At 44.3% G+C, this 17,813-nt stretch overlaps 1 protein-coding gene across 1 annotated transcript; it reads left to right on the top strand.

Annotated features, from left to right (window-relative positions):
• Positions 1-189: 189 nt before the first annotated feature.
• Positions 190-17,096, top strand: prune2 (prune homolog 2 with BCH domain). The gene is made up of 11 exons (XM_083657272.1): positions 190-274; positions 3,475-3,562; positions 4,121-4,321; positions 5,083-5,259; positions 5,632-5,734; positions 12,896-13,027; positions 13,531-13,617; positions 14,988-15,086; positions 15,230-15,268; positions 16,740-16,835; positions 16,959-17,096. Exons 2-11 carry the CDS (start codon positions 3,508-3,510, stop codon positions 16,990-16,992), a joined length of 1,023 nt encoding a protein of 340 aa, XP_083513398.1. The 5' UTR covers positions 190-274; positions 3,475-3,507; the 3' UTR covers positions 16,993-17,096.
• The last annotated feature ends 717 nt before the right edge of the window (positions 17,097-17,813 follow it).

The raw sequence follows: 17,813 nt of genomic DNA, 5'->3' as shown, positions 1-17,813 counted from the left end.
GTAGAGCTGCCTAGCTGTTACACTGTACCAGCTGATCGCTCTTATTTGGTAATAGCCCAGATCATGTGACCACAAAATGGTGGACGCTGTGAGCTGTTTGTAAGCCGAGCATCTCTCCCCGAAAAAAGAGGCTGGGAGCTAGAGACAGCCAGGCAGACATCCCTGCTCTGAGACACAGGACGACTGAGAGACATCCCTGCTCTGAGACACAGGACGACTGAGACATCCCTGCTCTGAGACACAGGACGACTGAGACTCTCGTGCCCCAGCAGTGGTGAGTACATCACTTTGGCTTCCATGGAAATAAGGAGGAGAGGGAGAGAGAGATAGACTATATGTTGTTTTTTTCTTCTCTCTCTCTCCCACAGCCGGCAGACAGGGAGGGAGGGGCTGTCATCAGCACTGTGCTCCTGTGTGAAGCAGGTCAGCATCCTCCATGCAGGATGCACATAACAGCTGATCCTGTTATACATGTGTGTGTGTGTGTGTGTGTGTGTGTGTGTGTGTGTGTGTGTGTGTGTGTGTGTGTGTGTGTGTGTGTGTGTGTGTGTCTGTGTGTGTGTATGTATGTGTGTGTGTAGGTGTGTGTGTGTGTGTGTGTGTGTGTGTGTATGTGTGTGTGTGTGTGTGTGTGTGTGTGTGTGTGTGTGTGTGTGTGTGTGTGTGTGTGTGTTGGGATCATCAGCAGGACATTCATCTCTGCTGTACCAGAATCAACCATTCAGCAGTTTTCTGTTGCAGCAATGCAATCAGCTTTTCCCTGGTCCAGTCACACTCTGGAGAAAAGGGACAGGGTCCAGTCACACTCTGGAGAAAAGGGGACAGGGTCCAGTCACACTCTGGAGAAAGAGGACAGGGTCCAGTCACACTCTGGAGAAAGGGGACAGGGTCCAGTCACACTCTGGAGAAAGAGGACAGGGTCCAGTCACACTCTGGAGAAAGGGGACAGGGTCCAGTCACACTCTGGAGAAAAGGGGACAGGGTCCAGTCACACTCTGGAGAAAAGAGGACAGGGTCCAGTCACACTCTGGAGAAAAGGGGACAGGGTCCAGTCACACTCTGGAGAAAAGAGGACAGGGTCCAGTCACACTCTGGAGAAAAGGGGACAGGGTCCAGTCACACTCTGGAGAAAAGGGGACAGGGTCCAGTCACACTCTGGAGAAAAGAGGACAGGGTCCAGTCACACTCTGGAGAAAGGGGACAGGGTCCAGTCACACTCTGGAGAAAAGGGACAGGGTCCAGTCACACTCTGGAGAAAAGGGGACAGGGTCCAGTCACACTCTGGAGAAAAGAGGACAGGGTCCAGTCACACTCTGGAGAAAAGGGGACAGGGTCCAGTCACACTCTGGAGAAAAGAGGACAGGGTCCAGTCACACTCTGGAGAAAGGGGACAGGGTCCAGTCACACTCTGGAGAAAAGGGACAGGGTCCAGTCACACTCTGGAGAAAAGGGGACAGGGTCCAGTCACACTCTGGAGAAAAGAGGACAGGGTCCAGTCACACTCTGGAGAAAGGGGACAGGGTCCAGTCACACTCTGGAGAAAAGGGACAGGGTTCAGTCACACTCTGGAGAAAAGGGACAGGGTCCAGTCACACTCTGGAGAAAAGAGGACAGGGTCCAGTACACTCTGGAGAAAAGAGGACAGGGTCCAGTCACACTCTGGAGAAAAGGGGACAGGGTCCAGTCACACTCTGGAGAAAAGAGGACAGGGTCCAGTCACACTCTGGAGAAAAGGGACAGGGTCCAGTCACACTCTGGAGAAAAGAGGACAGGGTCCAGTCACACTCTGGAGAAAAGGGGACAGGGTCCAGTCACACTCTGGAGAAAAGAGGACAGGGTCCAGTCACACTCTGGAGAAAAGGGGACAGGGTCCAGTCACACTCTGGAGAAAAGGGACAGGGTCCAGTCACACTCTGGAGAAAGAGGACAGGGTCCAGTCACACTCTGGAGAAAAGAGGACAGGGTCCAGTCACACTCTGGAGAAAAGGGACAGGGTCCAGTCACACTCTGGAGAAAAGGGGACAGGGTCCAGTCACACTCTGGAGAAAAGAGGACAGGGTCCAGTCACACTCTGGAGAAAAGAGGACAGGGTCCAGTCACACTCTGGAGAAAAGGGGACAGGGTCCAGTCACACTCTGGAGAAAAGAGGACAGGGTCCAGTCACACTCTGGAGAAAAGAGGACAGGGTCCAGTCACACTCTGGAGAAAAGGGACAGGGTCCAGTCACACTCTGGAGAAAAGAGGACAGGGTCCAGTCACACTCTGGAGAAAAGGGGACAGGGTCCAGTCACACTCTGGAGAAAAGAGGACAGGGTCCAGTCACACTCTGGAGAAAAGGGACAGGGTCCAGTCACACTCTGGAGAAAAGGGACAGGGTCCAGTCACACTCTGGAGAAAAGAGGACAGGGTCCAGTCACACTCTGGAGAAAAGGGGACAGGGTCCAGTCACACTCTGGAGAAAGGGGACAGGGTCCAGTCACACTCTGGAGAAAGGGGACAGGGTCCAGTCACACTCTGGAGAAAAGGGGACAGGGTCCAGTCACACTCTGGAGAAAAGGGGACAGGGTCCAGTCACACTCTGGAGAAAAGGGGACAGGGTCCAGTCACACTCTGGAGAAAGGGGACAGGGTCCAGTCACACTCTGGTTAAAGGGGACAGGGTCCAGTCACACTCTGGAGAAAAGAGGACAGGGTCCAGTCACACTCTGGAGAAAGGGGACAGGGTCCGGTCACACTCTGGAGAAAGGGGACAGGGATCTTTAGCACACGTGACTCTCAGTGAATTAGCATCATCTTTGCTCAGTCTGTGCTCAGGCGAGCGTGACGTGTAGCGTGACGTGTAGCCTCAGCAGCAGAAAGAGGCAGCGAGGAGGGGAGGGGCTTCTGCTGATGTAACATCTCAGAGCCCTCCCCCTCCTCCACATAGGATGGATTATTCACAGAAGAAGGGAGATCAGATGACCTTTAACCTCAAACCCCCTTCCACTCTCTCCCCTCCCTTGTCTCCCCCTTTCTCCCCCTACCACCCTGCCACTCCTGTCTCACATCTGTTGGAGTGCTAGCGTGTGTGTTTCTTGGATGATATGAAATCAATATCATGACGTTGACAATCGTCAGGATTTTTTTTTAATGATATACAGAAAAATACAGTATATCACTGATATGACTTATGTATGCAGTATCAGCTAAAATAATAATGCTTATTTCTCATAGGTCATACATACCCTGTAACAACAGAATAGGTAGTTACAAAAATATCTACAGTAGAATAAGAACACAGTATCGTTGGACAGTCTTGTGCAATTTTAAGTTAATATGATGATACCTATAGACTTGACATTTACCACTTGTTAAGCCCTTCCTCCGTTCAACAACTGGCTGACCTCTCTATACAATCATTGGATGGGTTACTGTGCTTTCCAGTTTTGTTATTGTGTGTTAAAAGTTCTTGTTTGTGTCTCTCTCCTTCTGGCAGGTCCCCCTAGTGGTCCCCCTGGGTACTGAGGGGATGGACCTGGCGTCTGAGAGTAAGATGAACTCTGAGGGGGGTGAAGGCAGACCAGGTGAGTAGAGTCAAATTCAGAGCACTAATGACTATTTATTGTTCAAGAGTCTCCAAGAAAATGTTCTTGCGGATATCTTAAACAAATAAAAGAAAAGAAAAGATGATGATACTGATGCAAATAAATAACTTTACACCAATGAGTCGCAACGAGACAAAAAACGTTTTTAGAATGTTGCAAGGAAAAGTTGCAGCCGTGTAAACTGGCCCACCTCATCTCGACTCCAGATGATGATGTCACCATCGATAGACCCTTTTCAAGTGCAAGCAAAACACTAATGAGGGTTTCCTCCATGATTGGAAGTTGGAAACCCTCATTAGTGTTTTGCTTGCACATGTGTTTATCCTGCCTTTTTGACACAAAATGCCCCCCGTGAAAAGGGTCTGGTTGCAAGTAGTTACAAGTTCGTCTTGTTGTGAATCTTTGGTGTAAACTGGGCATTCATCTTTAAAAGCAAACTTTGAGGCGTTTCGGCGTCAAGCCTTCATCAGGAAGTCAAACAGATCTCATGACACGACTGGTCTTTTCTAATGGTGTTTGAATGTACTATTCCTGTAGCCCCTCCCACCTCTCTACCCCTGCAAGGAGGCCCCACCCAAAGAAAGAAGCTCTCCGCCCCTCGCATCAGCCTGTCACTGGACCAGAGTGAGGACGACCTCGGGGAGACGCCTGATGACCTCGACATTAACGTCGACGACCTGGATACTCCGGATGAGGGAGATTACCTGGACTACACGGACCACGAGACGGACTGGGAAGGTGGGTCCATCTGGAAAGAAACGTGAAGAAACAAACAAAGGACCAGGCATTGCCTCACGAAGATCTCTGATGGAAACATTGCTCATTAAATTTACTATACCAGAGTGTGTTTGTTTCTTCACTTCAATTAGATTTTTGTTCAGCACCTGAACAAGTATTTTTGGCTGTACATACTGACTGTACCCTACACATTGTACATACTGACTGTACCCTACACATTGTACATACTGACTGTACCCTACACATTGTACATACTGACTGTACCCTACACATTGTACATACATACTGTACCCTACACATTGTACATACTGACTGTACCCTACACATTGTACATACATACTGTACCCTACACATTGTACATACTGACTGTACCCTACACATTGTACATACTGACTGTACCCTACACATTGTACATACTGACTGTACCCTACACATTGTACATACTGACTGTACCCTACACATTGTACATACTGACTGTACCCTACACATTGTACATACTGACTGTACCCTACATATTGTCTATCAATCTGGAAACAAACCCTCAAAACTGATGCCATGGACTTAACTTCTTTAGTGGCTCTGAACAGAAACATTCAGTTAGGATTTTTCAAGTCTTTTGTGATTTAATATTAATATACGGCAATATGGAAGTATTTTCCTCTGAGAGGAAAGCATCAGTGCTGTTTTCGGTCTCCTGCAAGACACATTATTATAACACAGTATTGCATTTTTGCCCTTTTTGTTGTTGTTGTTCAAACCAGACCCCCCAGAAACCAATAGGAGTGGGCCAAAGGAGCCTTGTGAACCAATCCCGACATGCAGCGCTGAGGAGGAGCGGCAGGATGGTAAGCTGTGGAGGACAGTGGTGATCGGGGAGCAGGAGCACCGTATCAACATGAAGAGCATCGAGACCTACCAGAGAGTCATCTCCCATGGAGGTGACTACTAACATCATACACCTTCTCAAAATCAACTCATATCAAACCCTAGCATTGTTCCTACCATGTTCTTCCTGCTGAGCTCTGCACTACAGGCTGAAGAGAAATACTATAACTCTCATGGAAATGGAGACATCTCTCACCGAACTGTGAATGGGATCATGATCTATGTTGTGACACCACATCTGGATGTGTTGGTGAATAAGAGGAACTTGAATGAATCTGAGGAGCAGTAAGAGGAAAGAGGAGGGAGAGACAGAAGGAGAGCAGACTGGCAGGCAGACAAGCAGAACAGAAGGAGACAGAAAAGAGAGCAGTCAAATTACCAGCTCAAGTTGACTGTTGTTGCTTTTATGTCTTTATGTCATCAAGGCTACTATGGCAACGGAGTGAACGCCATCATAGTGTTTGCTGCCTGCTTCCTGCCAGACAGTGACAAAGAAGACTACCATGAAGTGATGGAGAACCTCTTCCTGTGAGTGAGATGACACACACACACACACACACACGCACGCACACGCGCGTGCACACACACACACACACACCCACCCACCCACCACACACACACACACACACACACACACACACACACACACACACACACACACACACACACACACACACACACACACACACACACACACACACACTTGCCCACTTGCCCAGTCACTGTCTCACCCAACTTTCATTTCATTTGATCATTATGTAATTATTACCTGTTCATTAGTTTTTTTTACACTTTTGATCTACCGGGTAGATCAAAAGAGTAATGTAAAGTGGTGCATCATACTGAGTAGTTCATGAGTACTGAATCATTACTTATACCAACAAATAAATTCAAGAGTTGTCCAAGATCAAACCAACAGCCCTAGGTTGTTAGGGTTGTTAGTCAGGTTCCCTACCAACTGAGCTAACCAGACTGATGAATCAGGTTAGTCGGTAGAGCCATACTATGGATCTGTAGAGCCAGCGGAGACCAAGTATTATTATTTTGAAGGTATGTTCTACCTGAAATGTATACTACTTTCCGCGAGTTGGACCTCGCCCCTCACTTTAGTTCGGTTCTATAGACTGGATGTGTCTATAGACTGGTTCTATAGACTGGACGTGTCTATAGACTGGACGTGTCTATAGACTGGACGTGTCTATAGACTGGTTCTATAGACTGGACGTGTCTATAGACTGGATGTGTCGGCCCTATGTGGCACAGAACCTGGCATCTTCCCTTTGAGCCATGAGTGGTGAGCTGTCTGGCATACAGGAGCTCCCACATTCCATAAAGTGAGTCATCTCACCATTATTAGAAATAAAACTTCAGGTTATGTATATAACCCCCGGTTTTATGAAATAAAGCTTCAGGTTATGTATATAACCCCCGGTTTTATGAAATAAAGCTTCAGGTTATGTATATAACCCTCGGTTCTATGAAATAAAGCTTCAGGTTATGTATATAACCCCCGGTTTTATGAAATAAAGCTTCAGGTTATGTATATAACCCCCGGTTTTATTAAATAAAGCTTCAGGTTATGTATATAACCCCCGGTTTTATTAAATAAAGCTTCAGGTTATGTATATAACCCCCGGTTCTATGAAATAAAGCTTCAGGTTATGTATATAACCCCCGGTTTTATGAAATAAAGCTTCAGGTTATGTATATAACCCCCGGTTCTATGAAATAAAGCTTCAGGTTATGTATATAACCCCCGGTTTTATGAAATAAAGCTTCAGGTTATGTATATAACCCCCGGTTTTATGAAATAAAGCTTCAGGTTATGTATATAACCCCCGGTTTTATGAAATAAAGCTTCAGGTTATGTATATAACCCCCGGTTTTATGAAATAAAGCTTCAGGTTATGTATATAACCCCCGGTTTTATGAAATAAAGCTTCAGGTTATGTATATAACCCCCGGTTTTATGAAATAAAGCTTCAGGTTATGTATATAACCCCCGGTTTTATGAAATAAAGCTTCAGGTTATGTATATAACCCCCGGTTCTATGAAATAAAGCTTCAGGTTATGTATATAACCCCCGGTTTTATGAAATAAAACTTCAGGTTATGTATATAACCCCCGGTTTTATGAAATAAAGCTTCAGGTTATGTATATAACCCCCGGTTTTATGAAATAAAACTTCAGGTTATGTATATAACCCCCGGTTTTATGAAATAAAGCTTCAGGTTATGTATATAACCCCCGGTTTTATGAAATAAAGCTTCAGGTTATGTATATAACCCCCGGTTTTATGAAATAAAACTTCAGGTTATGTATATAACCCCCGGTTTTATGAAATAAAGCTTCAGGTTATGTATATAACCCCCGGTTTTATGAAATAAAGCTTCAGGTTATGTATATAACCCCCGGTTTTATGAAATAAAGCTTCAGGTTATGTATATAACCCCCGGTTTTATGAAATAAAGCTTCAGGTTATGTATATAACCCCCGGTTTTATGAAATAAAGCTTCAGGTTATGTATATAACCCCCGGTTCTATGAAATAAAGCTTCAGGTTATGTATATAACCCCCGGTTTTATGAAATAAAGCTTCAGGTTATGTATATAACCCCCGGTTTTATGAAATAAAGCTTCAGGTTATGTATATAACCCCCGGTTCTATGAAATAAAGCTTCAGGTTATGTATATAACCCCCGGTTTTATGAAATAAAACTTCAGGTTATGTATATAACCCCCGGTTTTATGAAATAAAGCTTCAGGTTATGTATATAACCCCCGGTTTTATGAAATAAAACTTCAGGTTATGTATATAACCCCCGGTTTTATGAAATAAAACTTCAGGTTATGTATATAACCCCCGGTTTTATGAAATAAAGCTTCAGGTTATGTATATAACCCCCGGTTTTATGAAATAAAACTTCAGGTTATGTATATAACCCCCGGTTTTATGAAATAAAGCTTCAGGTTATGTATATGGAGAGGGTCCGTCTCCAGATCCTGCCCTCTTACCACTGGTGTCCCCCAGGGCTCAGTCCTGGGCCCCTTACTTTTTCTTCTCTATATCAGATCTCTTGCCTATGTGATCTCTTCTCATGGCTTCTCTTATCACTGCTATGCTGATGACACCCAACTTTTCCTTTCCTTCCCCCCCTCCGACACTCAAATCGAGGCTCGCATCTCTGCATGTCTCAAGGACATTGGCGACTGGATGTCTGCCCACCACCTCAAGCTCAACCTTGGTAAGACAGAGCTACTCTTCCTCCCAGGGAAAGACTGTCCTCTCACAGATCTCTCCATCTCCATCGAAAACACCACTGTACTGCCCTCCCAAACAGCTAAGAACCTTGGGGTGATCCTCGACAACCAGCTGTCTTGCTCTGCCAACATAGCTGCGACAGCACGCTCCTGTAGGTTCTCCCTCTACAACATCCGCAAAATCCGTCCCTTCCTCACAAGAGAAGCGACTCAACTCCTGGTCCAGTCACTTATCGTCCCTCGCCTGGACTACTGCAACGTGCTCCTGGCTGGCCTACCTGCCACCGACATCCGATCGCTTCAGCTCATTCAGAACGCTGCAGCCCGTCTGGTATTCAACCAACCCAAATTCTCTCATGTCACTCCCCTCTTCCGGGACCTCCACTGGCTTCCCATCTCAGCTCGCATCAAATTCAAGACACTGGTACTGGCCTACAGGGCAGTACACCAGTCAGCTCCCCTGTACCTGCAATCTATGGTCAGGTTCCAAACCTCTCACCGCTCCCTTCGCTCCTCTACCAGTGCAGGGCGCCTCGCTCCTCCTTCGCTACGGGCGCTCAAAAGTCGCTCATCCCGATCTCGACTCTTCTCCTCCCTGGCACCCCAATGGTGGAACGAGCTGCCACCTTCGGTCAGGACGGCTGAATCACTGCCGATCTTTCGGAAAAGACTAAAGACTCACCTTTTCAGGCTCCACCTGGGCCCCTCTTGATCAAACTTCTTTCTCTCTCTTCTTTCTCTCTCTTTATTTAATATAAAAAAAAAAAAAAAAAAAAAAACCCTAAACTAAAACTCGTACCACTGAACTAAAACTCGTACCACTGTTCCTTCAGGATTTGTAGTTGTCATGGACTGTGCTCCATAGTTGATTGCTCTATTGCTGACAAAAAGTGTGTTACTGTAAGTCGCTTTGGATAAAAGCGTCTGCCAAATGACGTAATGTAATGTAATGTATATAACCCCCGGTGTTATGAAATAAAACTTCAGGTTATGTATATAACCCCCGGTTTTATGAAATAAAGCTTCAGGTTATGTATATAACCCCCGGTTTTATGAAATAAAGCTTCAGGTTATGTATATAACCCCTGGTTTTATGAAATAAAGCTTCAGGTTATGTATATAACCCCCGGTTTTATGAAATAAAACTTCAGGTTATGTATATAACCCCCGGTTTTATGAAATAAAGCTTCAGGTTATGTATACAACCCCCGGTTTTATGAAATAAAGCTTCAGGTTATGTATATAACCCCCGGTTTTATGAAATAAAGCTTCAGGTTATGTATATAACCCCCGGTTTTATGAAATAAAACTTCAGGTTATGTATATAACCCCCGGTTTTATGAAATAAAACTTCAGGTTATGTATATAACCCCCGGTTTTATGAAATAAAACTTCAGGTTATGTATATAACCCCCGGTTTTATGAAATAAAACTTCAGGTTATGTATATAACCTGTATATATATATATATATATATGTATATAACCCCCGGTTTTATGAATAATATGATGAGTGAGATGACTTAGCAGACACCTCTTCTTGCCAGGGTGCGTGAGTGTGAATGATGTCACTACACCCCACCGCTCCCTTTGATAAAGGACGGTGCTATAGTGCCCCTAGGGGCGGAAAGTGGAAAAATGTAATCTTCTCCGATCTCAACATAAAGGATATTGGTGTAGTATTAAATATAGTGCTTCTGTAGGGTCACAGAGGTCTGTACCCCATAAAGTGAGTCATCCCACTCATATTATTCATAAAACCAAGGTTATATACATAATCTTAAGATTTCTTAAATTAGGCCATATCTTATCTCTCCTCCTGAAGCACACAGCTGTGAAAAGATGATCTTCTGGGAAAATTGATTTCTTAAATCATCTCCAGCCCTTCATGCACAAACAGAGCTGGAAAGATCTCTAAATGTTGTAGTAGTTTAGTCTGCTGGCTGAGATACATCATGTTGAGGCGACAGCTGTGTTGGCACAGTTGCCCATCATGCTTGGACAGTGTGGTTGGATAGGAAAGATAAGAAAAAGAAAAAAAGGGGAAAAAGGAAATGACTGGTGAGACAAGAGTCAGTGGAGTTAGGAGAGAAACATGGGGAAGGGCTATAGATGGTAGTTTGGAGAAAGCCGATTCAGAATTGTCAACCTGCTTTTCAAAGTAGGTGAGAAAACTCCCCGTGGAAACAGTGTAGGTTGGGGGTGGAGGAGAGAAATGAGAGTAGTTTCCGGGTGTTAGCAGAGCATTGGATTTTAGAATGGTAGAGGAGTGATTTAGCTGCTGAGCTGGATGCAGAGAGGCAGAGCAGGAGAAACTCACAGCAGGGGAGAAGATCTAAGAAGCCAGATCACTGCCTCCTCTCCTCTCAGCTGACGTCAGAGGAGAGAATATTCTGAAACAGCACATGCTTTTCAAATTCAAAGGATCATCCGTCCTTCAAACTACATGTCATTCAAACTTAAATGGATTCAGTGTTGGTTTTTCCATAGTCTTAATTTTGGTAACACAGTTTTTTTATGCCTCTGCCGATAGCCAGGGCGGAGGCATTGTGGATTCGGGTTGTCCGTCCGTCTGGAATTTCATCAAACATCGACTCAAGGATGAACTGATTTGATTTTGGTGGTCAAAGGTCAAAGTTCAAGGTCACTGTGACCTCACGAATGCCATTCCCAAGTTCGTTAACACGATATCTCAAGAACGCCTTGATGGAATTTCTTCAAATTTGCCTCAAACATCCACTTAGACTCAAGGGTGAACTGATTAGATTTTGGTGGTCAAAGTTCAAGGTTACTGTGACATCACAACCATTCGTTTCATGCTCGTTAACGTGATATCTTAGGGTGGCTGTGGCTCAGGAGGTAGAGCGCGTCGTCCACTAACCAGAAGGTCGGTGGTTCGATCCCCGGCTCCTCCGGTCCGCATGTCGAAGTGTCCTTGGACAAGACACTGAACCCCAAATTGCTCCTGATGGCTGTGCTAGCACCCTGCGTGGCAGCTGGCCGCCTTCGGTGTGTGAATGGGTGAATGTAGGCACATTGTAAAGCACTTTGGATAAAAGCGCTATATAAATGCAGTCCATATCTCAGGAACGCCTTGACGGAATTTCATCTAATTTGCCTCAAACGTCCACTTGGACTCAAGGATGAACCGATTACATTTTGGTGCTCAAAAGTCAAGGTCACTGTGACCTCACAAATGCAATTTTCAAGCTCGGTAATGCCATATCTCATATAACGCCTTGACAGACATGGATGTTGACTGCTCACTTGTTGTCGGAGGCATATAGCCGCGCTGCGGCTGCGGTCGTTCTAGTTTGTATTTTGAACGCATTCATACATTTATTTTGTTTATTGATTGATTGATTGATTGATAGATAGATTGATTGATTTTATATAGAAGATGATAGAATCCAAGGGATAACATGTAAAAACACAGAGAACATTTATTTCCAACATGGTCCCTGATGTTATAGAGACAGTAACACATAACATCATTAAAGCCGAACTAAGCCCCCAGAATTCTGGCAGACCTGCCTCTACTTGGGATTAAAAAAATGCAAAATCTCAACATGGCGTCGCCCGGCTGAGCGGGGTTTAGACTGACTGTGGGCGGGGCTTAGATTGACTGTGGGCGGGGCTTAGACTGACTGTGGGTGGTAAAGGGCTTCTTGGTGATGTCAGCCGAACCAAAGGTAAGCCACTTGGCAGACCCAACTGCAAAAGTGGGTTTCAACCCCTAGAGGGCACTCTCGTTGCATGAAAATTATACAGCGTGTAGAATTCAACAGTTTACTCTCAAATGTGGAGATTTTGACCAGAATCCTTCAGCAACACTACTCAAAAGCCATATACATTGGTTTAAAGCTCGGGGGAAAAGGTGTTTTACCCAAATATGTCTTTGGCTTTTGCTAAATTAATTTCATGACTGAGGATGCAATAACAATTATTATGGCCAATTATTATTATAAGAAGTAGAACTGCAACACAAGTTCTCCAAGTGGGTCTATACACTGGTTAATAGTCTAGTGTTATGGTTCGTTATTTTGTCATTTGTAATACCTCGTTTTGAAATCCATTACCTGACAAAGTCAAATAGCCATTAAAGTTAAATAAAACATAATTTCTTTTTTCGTATAATTATTTGAATTTTGGTCGAATAATGTGGTGAGGAGATACAGTCAGCTGTAGCCTACAATTTTTGGGTAAAAGACAATTTCCTCACTCAATCACACTCATTTATTTTATCTAGATTAATTCTCGTTTAATTAACAATCAAGGTCACAGAGCTATAAATTGCCTCAAAAGTAAGTATAATTGTGTGTGTGTGTGTGTGTGTGTGTGTGTGTGTGTGTGTGTGTGTGTGCGCGTGCGTGCGTGCGTGCGTGCGTGCGTGTGTGTGTGTGTGTGCGTGCGTGTGTGTCTGCCTTCAGCTATGTGATCAGCACACTGGAGCTGATGGTAGCAGAAGACTACATGATTGTCTATCTGAATGGAGCCACGCCCCACAGGAGAATGCCGGGCCTCGGTTGGCTAAAGAAATGCTATCAGATGATTGACAGAAGGTCGGTGCTGTTACAGTAAACCTACACAGTTAGAATGATTTGATTGATTGATTAGCGGGTGATGGCATTACGTTTAATTTACAGTACAAATTGACAGCAGTGGTTCTCAAAGTGAGGTCCGGGGACCCCCAGGGGTCCTTGAAGGGGTTCCAGGGGGTCCCCAGCAAAAAGGGGAGTCATTTATTTTCAATATAATTCTCTTTTCATAAATATCCTACATCCTATTTTGCTCATGGGTTTCATAGCTTTCTGTAATAAAACATCTAAAAGCAAAACATCTTATCAGATGAGGGACCCTGGGACAAAATCTTCAAATGGAGTCCGTGATCTAATTTGTGTCAGTTTAGGTGGACGTGAGAAAGTTTGAGAACCACTGATTTACAGGAATAAAAAAAAAAAAACGTTCTCTACCGAAAGCGTTCTAAAACTCACCCTCACGACATGCTGAGCTACAGAGTGGACATAAATATAACATGTTGTATTATGTTGTGTTATGTATTCAGGCTCAGGAAGAATTTGAAATCCTTCATTATCCTCCATCCATCGTGGTTCATCAGGACCGTTCTAGCCATCACCAGACCCTTCATCAGGTACCACTCACTGCTACCTCGTTAGTAAAGTCATCAGGTACCACTCACTGCTACCTCGTTAGTAAAGTCATCAGGTACCACTCACTGCTACCTCGTTAGTAAAGTCATCAGGTACCACTCACTGCTACCTCGTTAGTAAAGTCATCAGGTACCACTCGCTGCTACCTCGTTAGTAAAGTCATCAAGTACCACTCACTGCTGCCTCGTTAGTAAAGTCATCAGGTACCACTCACTGCTACCTCGTTAGTAAAGTCATCAAGTACCACTCACTGCTACCTCGTTAGTAAAGTCATCAGGTACCACTCACTGCTACCTCGTTAGTAAAGCCATCAGGTACCACTCACTGCTACCTCGTTAGTAAAGTCATCAGGTACCACTCGCTGCTACCTCGTTAGTAAAGTCATCAAGTACCACTCACTGCTACCTCGTTAGTAAAGCCATCAGGTACCACTCACTGCTACCTCGTTAGTAAAGTCATCAAGTACCACTCACTGCTACCTCGTTAGTAAAGCCATCAGGTACCACTCACTGCTACCTCATTAGTAAAGCCATCAGGTACCACTCACTGCTACCTCGTTAGTAAAGTCATCAGGTACCACTCGCTGCTACCTCGTTAGTAAAGTCATCAGGTACCACTCACTGCTACCTCGTTAGTAAAGTCACCAGGTACCACTCACTGCTGCCTCGTTAGTAAAGTCATCAGGTACCACTCACTGCTACCTCGTTAGTAAAGTCATCAGGTACCACTCACTGCTACCTCGTTAGTAAAGTCATCAGGTACCACTCACTGCTACCTCGTTAGTAAAGTCATCAGGTACCACTCACTGCTACCTCGTTAGTAAAGTCACCAGGTACCACTCACTGCTGCCTCGTTAGTAAAGTCATCAGGTACCACTCACTGCTACCTCGTTAGTAAAGTCACCAGGTACCACTCACTGCTACCTCGTTAGTAAAGTCATCAGGTACCACTCACTGCTACCTCGTTAGTAAAGTCATCAGGTACCACTCACTGCTACCTCGTTAGTAAAGTCATCAGGTACCACTCACTGCTACCTCGTTAGTAAAGTCATCAGGTACCACTCACTGCTACCTCATTAGTAAAGTCATCAGGTACCAAAGTCATCAGGTACCACTCGCTGCTACCTCGTTAGTAAAGTCATCAGGTACCAAAGTCATCAGGTACCACTCACTGCTGCCTCGTTAGTAAAGTTCTGCTGGAATAAATCACTTTTTCATGTGTGTTTAAAAGCAGAGAGAGGAGAGCTCCTTTGCCAAATAATGTGTGTGTGTTTGTGTGTGTCTCTGTGTGTGTGTGTGTGTGTGTGTGTGTGTGCGTGCGTGCGTGCGTACGTGTGTGTGTCTCGTCACAGCACCAAGTTCAGCAACAAAATAAAGTATGTGAACAGCTTGGACGAGCTGCAGGAACTCATCCCCATGGAATACATCAATATCCCCGAGTGCATCATTAGGTGAGTAACATCTTCCTCGCCACCCCACCCCCCCTGAGTCCCTTATACCACCCCCCCACCACCACCCCCCCACCACCACCACCACCCCCACCACCAAGCAAGCAGAGTGTTTGATATCTCTCTGTTGTCATCTCACCCCTCAGACTTGACGAGGAACTTAAGGAAGCAGCAGAGAGCTCCAGGTAAGCATCGACTCGTCCAGCGTCTCATTACTCTTCCTCTCTGGTGGCTCCGGTGCCTCGGCTTCATCCTTGGCCGGAGCGCTCGTTTATCAGATGGCTCACTTTCACTAGACTCGCCTCTGCTGTCGGACCGGGACCAATAATTGGATTCAACCGTGGTCATAATTGGAGGGAGACAGAGAAAAAAAAAAACAGTTGCTAAAGATGCTAAACGCATTCCTCATTTATCATTAATAGAAACGAACCAGTCATGACTGCAAAGTGAGTCCAGGTGATGTATTACACTATGATAATGAGTGTAGGGTCGTTATGATAATGAGTGTAGGGTCGTATACAGAATTTGGTAACACTTTACAATACTGTAACACAAAAAATGGGTAGTTATTGAGGAACTAGTCAGGAACTAACCATTAGTTCATGAATAGTTAATGATTAGTTAATGAATAGTTAATAGGTAGATCCTTAATGGTAGTTACTTAAGAACTGACCATTAGTTACCATGTTAACGAACCAGTAATGATTACTTCCTTAAAAATATATATATTTTATTTTTTATTTCGCTAGTTCATGAGTAGTTAATGGGTAGTTCCTTAATGACCCGTAATGGTAGTTCTTTAAAGATCCTTAATGGTAGTTACTTAAGAACTGACCATTAGTTACCATGTTAACGAACCAGTAAGTAATGATTACTTGCTTAAAAAATAAAAATTCCCGCTAGTTCATAAGTAGTTAATGGGTAGTTACTTAAGAACAGACTATTAGTTACGATAGATGTTACTAGGGAATTAATCATTAGTTCATGATTACTTCACCATTACTTACCATAATTGTGCCCCCTCAAGTAAAGCAGGCCATCATACGTAGTTGTTACTAGGGAATTCATCATTAGTTCATGATTAACTACTACCCATTAACTACTCATGAACTAGCGGGAAAAAATGAAGGAAGTAATCATTACTTACTGGTTCGTTAACATGGTAACTAATGGTCAGTTCTTAAGTAACTACCATTAATGATCTTTAAGGAACTACCATTAAGGGTCATTAAGGAACTACCCATTAACTACTCATGAACTAGCAAAATAATTTATTTTTTCTTTTTTAAGCAAGTAATCATTACTTACTGGTTCGTTAACATGGTGGTAACTAATGGTCAGTTCTTAAGTAACTACCATTAAGCAACTACCTATTAACTATTCATGAACTAATCATGGACTAATCATGAACTAATGGTTCGTTCCTGACTCGTTCCTCAGTAACTACCCAATTTTTGTGTTACAGTATTGTAAAGTGTTACCCAGAATTTTAACAAGTAACACTATTGTTTCCCGGATGCATGGTACTGTATGTAATAGGCTCTGGCTGACTGAATCATAACCTGGATGCCGTCCACACATTCACAACATACCAGTGCATCACTTCACCTCACAACAATAAATTCTTCCCTAACACGTTCCAATTTCTTTTCCCAGAATGAATAGTTTTCTGCAGGGACCGGAGCCAGCAGCAGCAGCAGCAGCAGCAGCAGCAGCAGCAGCAGCAGCAGCAGCAGCAGTGAGCAGAACAGAGTAAGTCCTCTAAAGACACTTGTAGGAGTTCGCACACGGAAGAGAAATGGCCTCGTCTGAGTCGCCTGTCACCCGTATATAAACACACCCGTCTTTAATGTCTCTGTTTTGTTCCCTTCCCAGAAGAGCAGACCAAGCTGGTGCCAGCAGCTCTTAAACCCCAGAAGGCCCAACAGCAGCAGAGATGGATGGCTCGCCTCAGTGTTCAATTTTGTTCCGGAATTTATTACTGTGTTGTAAAGGGTAACGCTGGAAGTGTGTCCATGTTTGTCACTTAGACAGTGGCGTTTAAAACACAACTTCATAGTAGCTGTTGTTAACACTCACGAGTCAGACCTCCTCATCTGCTGCGTGTTATGCTACCTTGCATCCGCAGATCATGTAGATGAAACTACAGTGACGCTTGACAACACCTAGTGTAGCCTAGCATCCTGACAATATATAGGTAGGAGACGCACTCTCACAAAACACCTGGCAGTGCACTGCGCAAAACCATCCTTAGAATCACAGTCATCAGTGTTGTAATTGTATGCATGAGAAGCAGTGAAGCAATATCAGCCTTTTATAGGTGACAGAGTCTCAGTATCTCAGATCAAGAGACCTCTGGTGTGTCAGCAAGCTGCAATGAAAGCACAAGGTGTAGCCGGCAAAAAAATAAAAAATTAATTAAGAAAATACCAAAAAAAAACTTGTGCCATAGATGACCAACTGTTGCATTTCAGCAATCCAGTGTTTCTTCTTACTTGTTTTAAAACTGGAAACAATATTGATATTCCACCAAGTCAGCGCAAAGAGGATCTTTTCACTGAGCCAATCTGAAAGGGGGGCGGGGTTAAGTGACATGTGAAACCAAGCTGTTAGTGCTACATGAGAACACACACACATGTGAACATGTGTGTGTGTGTGTATGTATGTGTGTGTCCTTTCAGTGTGTGTTCCTGTCAGATATGTAAACTGTTTAGGAACCCCATCTCCAGC

This window comes from Poromitra crassiceps (assembly GCF_964638095.1).
Source record: "Poromitra crassiceps genome assembly, chromosome: 21".
Lineage (NCBI taxonomy): Eukaryota > Metazoa > Chordata > Actinopteri > Beryciformes > Melamphaidae > Poromitra > Poromitra crassiceps.
Note: the sequence above shows the minus strand (reverse complement) of the source record. Positions and strands in the feature narration are given on the sequence as shown.